General features: G+C 41.7%; 1 protein-coding gene across 1 annotated transcript; it reads left to right on the top strand.

Moving 5' to 3' along the window:
- The first annotated feature begins 1,624 nt into the window (after positions 1-1,624).
- Positions 1,625-3,130, top strand: LOC122700686 (replication protein A 32 kDa subunit-like). The gene has a single exon (XM_043913770.1). The coding sequence runs from the start codon at positions 1,718-1,720 to the stop codon at positions 2,528-2,530; it is 813 nt and encodes a 270-aa protein (XP_043769705.1). The 5' UTR covers positions 1,625-1,717; the 3' UTR covers positions 2,531-3,130.
- Positions 3,131-6,978: the final 3,848 nt, after the last annotated feature.

Below are 6,978 nucleotides of genomic sequence, written 5' to 3'. Positions count from 1 at the left end.
AGAGGCTTTTATCAAGAAATTCTTTAGAAATGATTCAAATATTACCTGAGGCTTTGACATAAAAACCTCAAGGAAAATGTTTTTAAACCTATAAAGTATCTAGAAGAAAAATTAATTACTACTCAATGATTTAGTAAGACACATAAATACTTCTAATTCTCCTACTAATGAACTCTGTCTATAAGTTTTATAAGCTTTGTACATTTGTAAGTTTTGCTCACAAGGCCAAGGAAACCCTACTGAAAAAATAAGAGTTGTTATTGTTGGATGTTTTGGATGGAACTGTATTACCTGACTAATGCTTCACAGTGAACAAAGGGATTCCAAAAATTTCTGACTAAATGGATGGGTAGAACCAATAGTGTGATAATTGGCATTAAAATAAAGCCCAAAACTTGTTTATTATTAAACCCCTAAATGTGAAAAACTAATACTTCCTTATTAATTTTGCATGTTATTAAAAAAAATCCCCAGAAACATGCTGGATATACCTCTAAGATGCTTTTCTTAATATGCAACAAATATGCTGAGCAAGTCAGATCCTATGCTACTTCCAAACACTACTAAGGCCCTTAGAACAAGAAATTTGTATCACGTCTTTTTCTGGGTTTTGATCACTTTCTATGGGACTTCTCAAGCATATGGTGCATATAGAATCTTTCAGAATAAAAAAGCTGTAGAGTGGAGAGCCCTGGGCACTTACGTTAATCAAGCGGTCAATGTTAATATCACCTGAAATAAGTCATATTGATAGCATGCACCCCCTGAAATGGTACAGTGGGAAAAGCGCTTCACTTCTGTGGTGTTCAGGAGAGTCCCCTGAAGCAGAAGGAGGTATTCCCTTGTATTGACCTACTTGCCTTTCACACCTGCTTCATCTCTTACAGCAAAGTGAAAAACCCCTGCCCTTCCTAGAAATGTGTCAAAAAATTTCCCAAGTAGTCACAATAATGCATTCTCTAAGGAGGGCAGCCTGCCATGGAGGAGCATTCCTGCATGGGTTGTCCCTCAGTCTGTAATTGACAGAAGTTAATGATCTCTACACCATTTCCATTATTAAACTGATAACTATGCTGTAATACACAGGAAGGTAATAAGAGAGAAGTACTTGGCCCAATAACTGCTACTGAGGAGGTTACAGTTGAAGACTGATGAAATCAATGTGTATTATGTAGATCAGTGTTACTGTATAGGTCATAAACCTGATCCTTTGCCAGAATGGGCAATTAGGTGTTCAGATTTGACACAAGCATTTATGGACATGCTCTAAGCGCATTGATGCCTGGTTTCTCAGTCATCTGCATGCTAGATCCAGTGCTAAGCTCTGGTGGTGTTCACCTTCCTTACCACGAAGGGGTGGGAAAGCAGGATCCCCAGTGCTGTTCTTAAGGATGATGACTTGGTTTTGAGCAACACAGCATTCGCTTTGTTCAGCCACCAAATCAAGCAAGTGAGTGATAGTTGCTCAGTCATGCCTGACTCTTTGCAGCCTCATGGACTTTAGCCCACCAGGCTCCTCTGTCCATGGAATTCTCCAGACAAGAATACCAGAGTGGGTTGCCATTTCCTTCTCCAGGGAATCAAGCAAGGAAGCAATGCAAATAAGACAACCAGACCGAGATACAGCGCGGCGGGAGCGGCACGGGTATTGAGGGGGTCGGCCAACCCACCAGACGGGAACCTTCTGGAACTCTCTCCTGAGAGAACCGTGTCGAAGATGTGGAACAGTGGATATGAAAGCTATAGCACCTCCTCTTTCGGAGGAGCCAGCAGCTACACACAGTCTCCTGGGGGCTTTGGATCGCCGACAGCTTCACAGGCCGAAAAGAAATCCAGAGCTCGAGCTCAGCACATTGTACCCTGTACCATATCTCAACTGCTTTCTGCTACTCTGGTTGATGAAGTATTCAGAATTGGAAATGTTGAAATTTCACAGGTCACTATTGTGGGGATAATCAGAAATGCAGAGAAGGCTGCAACCAACATTGTTTATAAGATAGATGACATGACAGCTGCACCCATGGATGTTCGCCAGTGGGTTGACACAGATGATGCCAGCAGTGAAAACACTGTGGTCCCTCCAGAAACATATGTGAAAGTGGCTGGTCATCTGAGATCATTCCAGAACAAGAAAAGCCTGGTAGCCTTTAAGATCATGCCCCTGGAGGATATGAATGAGTTCACCACACATATTCTGGAAGTAGTCAATGCACACATGATGCTGAGCAAGCCGAGCAGCCAGCCCTCAGCAGGGAGAGCACCTATCAGCAATCCAGGAATGAGTGAAGCTGGGAACTTCAGTGGGAATAACTTCATACCAGCAAATGGCCTCACTGTGGCCCAGAACCAGGGGCTGAATTTGATCAAGGCTTGCCCAAGACCTGAAGGATTGAACTTTCAGGATCTCAAGAACCAACTCCAACACATGTCCGTAGCCTCAATCAAGCTAGCTGTGGATTTTCTAAGCAACGAAGGACACATCTATTCCACCGTGGATGATGATCATTTTAAATCCACAGACGCAGAATAACTGGATCTAACTGGGTACCTGAGATATTTTCCAGTTGGACCATTTTTTTGCAGCCTCTTGTCACCAGCTGTGCATATAATTGGCGGGTTGACTTCTAGGAAGTAGATTTCATCTGTAAAAGATCTCAACTGACATCCTTTTGAAACTTACTACTACTCTTCTGTGTTTTTGAAGCTCAAAGGGATATGGGCCTCTGAAAAGGATATAAACCAGGGCAGAATTTCTTAAAGAAGTAACAGATTAGTTAGTTACAACATCAAGCTAAATGGAATTGAAAGAGAGATGCTACCAAGAGAGTTGGGCAGTACTGCTTAAATAATGCTCAAGAGTTTCTATTCTTAAATTGTTTCCTCTTGAGAGAAGATGAGCAGCACTGGGCCCACTCACCTCTGCCTTTTTTGGTTCCCCACTTTGGTTATGTGGTGTTACTTTCAGAATTGCACTTTTTTCACCTTGTCATAGTAGCTGCCTAAAGTGTGTTTTTATAAACCTGGGTTCTAGAGTGCTGGCTTCCTGGGGCAGAGGAGAGAAAAAAATGCGTGTTGTACAAAGTAAGTACGTTCATATGTTTAATAAAATAGTTATATTATTGAAAAAAAAAAAAAAAAAGACAACCAGACCTAGCATACTTGATGGATTGTATGGTTCAGCTCCCTATTTCTCCTTTATTGCTTGTGGAAGCACATTTGAAACTTCAACAGGCTTTTCTGTCTTCTTAGAGTGAGAGATCCACTTAGAGGCACCTAAGAATTTGGGGTCACTGACTTTTACACTTTTATTATAGGTTGTAAGATGGGAATAGTGAGGCATTATAGGGGACTGGAAATGCAGAAGTAGGAAGTCAAGAAATACCTAGAGTAACAGGCAAATTTGGCCTTGGAGTACGGAATGAAGCAGGGCAAAGGCTAACAGAGTTTTGCCAAGAGAACGCACTTGTCATAGCAAACACCCTCTTCCAACAACATAAGAGAAGACTCTACACATGGAAATCACCAGATGGTCAACACCGAAATCAGATTGATTATATTCTTTGCAGCCAAAGATGGAGAAGCTCTATACAGTCAGCAAAAACAAGAATGGGAGCTGACTGTGGCTCAGATCATGAACTCCTTAAGGCAAAATTAAGACTTAAGTTGAAGAAAGTAGGGAAAACCACTAGACCATTCAGGTATGACCTAAATCAAATCCCTTATGATTATACAGTGGAAGTGAGAAATAGATTTAAGGGACTAGATCTAATAGACAGAGAACCTGATGAACTATGGACAGAGGTTCATGACATTGTACAGGAGACGGGGATCAAGACCATCCCCATGGAAAAGAAATTCAAAAAAAGCAAAATGGCTGTCTGAGGAGGCCTTACAAATAGCTGTGAAAAGAAGAGCAGTGAAAAGCAAAGGAGAAAAGGAAAGATATTCCCATTTGAATGCAGAGTTCCAAAGAATAGCAAGGAGAGATAAGAAAGCCTTCATCAGCGATCAGTGCAAAGAAACAACAGAATGGGAAAGACCAGAGATCGCTTCAAGAAAATTAGAGAAACCGAGGGAACATTTCATGCAAAATGGGCTCAATAAAGGACAGAAATGGTATGGACTTAATAGAAGCAGAAGATATTAAGAAGAGGTGGCAAGAATACACAGAAGAATTGTACAAAAAAGATCTTCACAACCCAGATAATCACGATGGTGTGATCACTCACCTAGAGCCAGACATCCTGGAATGTGAAGTCAAGTGGGCCTTAGAAAGCATCACTATGAACAAAGCTAGTGGAAGTGATGGAATTCCAGTTGAGTTATTTCACATCCTGAAAGATGATACTATGAAAGTGCTACACTCAATATGCCAGCAAATTTGGAAAACTCAGCAGTGGCCACAGGACTGGAAAAGGTCAGTTTTCATTCCAATCCCAAAGAAAGGCAATGCCAAAGAATGCTCAAGCTACCACACAATTGCACTCATCTCACATGCTAGTAAAGTAATGCTCAAAATTCTCCAAGCCAGGCTTCAGCAATACATGAACTGTGAAATTCCAGATGCTCAAGCTGGTTTTAGAAAAGGCAAATGAACCAGAGATCAAATTGCCAACATCTGCTGGATTATCGAGAAAGCAAGAGAGTCCCAGAAAAACATCTCTTTCTGCTTTATTGACTATGCCAAAGCCTTTGACTGTGTGGATCACAATAAACTGTGGAAAATTCTGAAAGAGATGAGAATACCAGACTACCTGACCTGCCTCTTGAGAAATCTTTATGCAGTTCAGGAAGCAACAGTTGGAACTGGACATGGAACAACAGACTGGTTCCAAATCAGGAAAGGAGTACGTCAAGGCTGTATATTGTCACCCTGCTTATTTAATTTATATGCAGAGTACATCATGAGAAATGCTGGGCTGGATGAAGCACAAGCTGGAATCAAGATTGGCGGGAGAAATATCAATAACCTCAGATATGCAGATGACACCACCCTTATGGCAGAAAGTGAAGAGGAACTAAAAAGCCTCTTGATGAAAGTGAAAGAGGAGAGTGAAAAAGTAGGCTTAAAACTCTACATTCAGAAAACTAAGATAATGGCATCTGGTCCAATCACTTCATGGCAAATAGATGGGCAAACAGTGGCTGATATTATTTTGGGGGGCTCCAAAATCACTGCAGATGGTGATTGCTGCCATGAAATTAAAAGATGCTTACTCCTTGGAAGGAAAGTTATGACCAGCCCAGATAGCATATTAAAAAGCAGAGACATCACTTTGCCAACAAAGGTCTGTCTAGACAAGGCTATGGTTTTTCTCAGTAGTCACGTATGGATGTGAGAGCTGGACTGTAAAGAAAGCTGAGCGCCAAAGAACTTATGCTTTTGAACTGTGGTGTTGGAGAAGACTCTTGAGAGTCCCTTGGACTGCAAGGAGATCCAACCAGTCCATCCTAATGGAGATCAGTCCTGGGTGTTCATTGGAAGGACTGATGCTGAGGCTGAAACTCCAATACTTTGACCACCTCATGGGAAGAGTTGACTCATTGGAAAAGACCCTGATGCTGGGAGGGGTTGGGGGAAGGAGGAAAAGGGGATGACAGAGGATGAGATGGCTGGATGTCCATTGAGTCAGACATGAGTTTGGGTAAACTCCAGGAGTTGGTGACAGACAGGGAGGCCTGGTGTGCTGCGATTCATGGGGTTGCAGAGTCGGACACAACTGAGCGAATGAACTGAACTGAACTATGTGGTCCTCAAGGATTGGTATCAATACCACAGAAAGTTTGACGTTATTCTACTTAAGCCATGTAATGCAACATCTGGAATCTGGGTTCATAGCTCTTTGGGGGGGCCAAACTGCATAGCTATGTAACTCTCACATAGTAGTGATTATAAACTATATTCTTTTGTGTTTTATTTCTTACTGAGCCTTTCTTGCTGATTCCAGTAGTCAGCCTGGCCGGAGCCTGCCGCAGCCCACTTGATTGAGGACACAGGCTGCCAGTCCTTGTTGCTAACTGACTTCTTACAACTCTCCATGGTGCACATGGACGCGGTTGCCTCTGCAAACTGGCCATGGTACATACACTGAGGCATGTATGTAGAATCTAGAAAAAGCTGCTGCTGAACTTATTTTCAGGGCAGGAATAGGATGCAAAATAGAGAACAGACTTTGGACACCGCGGAGGGGGAGGAGAGGGTGGGATGACCAACAGTGTAACTCTGAAACACACACGTTGCCTAAGTGATACAGTCAGGGGTGGGCTGCTGGGTACCCCAGGGGGCCCGACTGGAGGTCAGGGACCGCCGAGGGGGATGGGGCGGGCTGGGGGAGGTTTGGGGCAGAGGATATATATACGCTTATGGCTGATTCACGTTGCTGTGAGGCAGAAACCAACACAACATTGTAAAGCAACTATCCTCCAGTGAAAATAAGTAAATGAAAGGGGTGAGGAAGAGAGGACAGTGATTTTCATTCCTATCCGACAGGGCTGACTAGAGTGGAGTCATTATGCCTGTCAAAATAAAAGCTACACATTTATGAACAAACCAACAGAAGTCCTAGTGCTACTTTAAAATCTCTGAAAGTAATTTTATTTTCAAACTTTGAAATAAATTATAATGTAGATCATTGCAGCCAGATAATATTATCTCTGAGCAAGGTTGAGACAGTATTACTTTGTTGTTGTTAAAAAAAAAACAACCTGTCATTCGTTTTCAGACAAGTTAGCAAATTTCACCTACTTTTATTTCTGATTTTGTATTTGTAATTTCTTTTTAATAAAAGTTCTATAAGCTTCAGATCTCATGACACTTAAAACCCATCCCTAAACATTTAACAGTATTCTATTGCTTTGCCTATTTCCAAATATCTCAGTCTGTTTGTTATTTTAATTTTTACTATTTTGCATTTAATTGTTGATATCCAACAAGGATAAAATTATCATTATTATCAGTAGCTAATACTTTTAACTAAG

This window comes from Cervus elaphus, chromosome 9 (assembly GCF_910594005.1).
Source record: "Cervus elaphus chromosome 9, mCerEla1.1, whole genome shotgun sequence".
Taxonomy (NCBI): Eukaryota; Metazoa; Chordata; class Mammalia; order Artiodactyla; family Cervidae; genus Cervus; species Cervus elaphus.
Note: the sequence above shows the minus strand (reverse complement) of the source record. Positions and strands in the feature narration are given on the sequence as shown.

Bases quoted from the DNA above. Each gene is read 5' to 3' on its own strand.
- LOC122700686 (XM_043913770.1), top strand. From the start codon at position 1,718: ATGTGGAACAGTGGATATGAAAGCTATAGCACCTCCTCTTTCGGAGGA.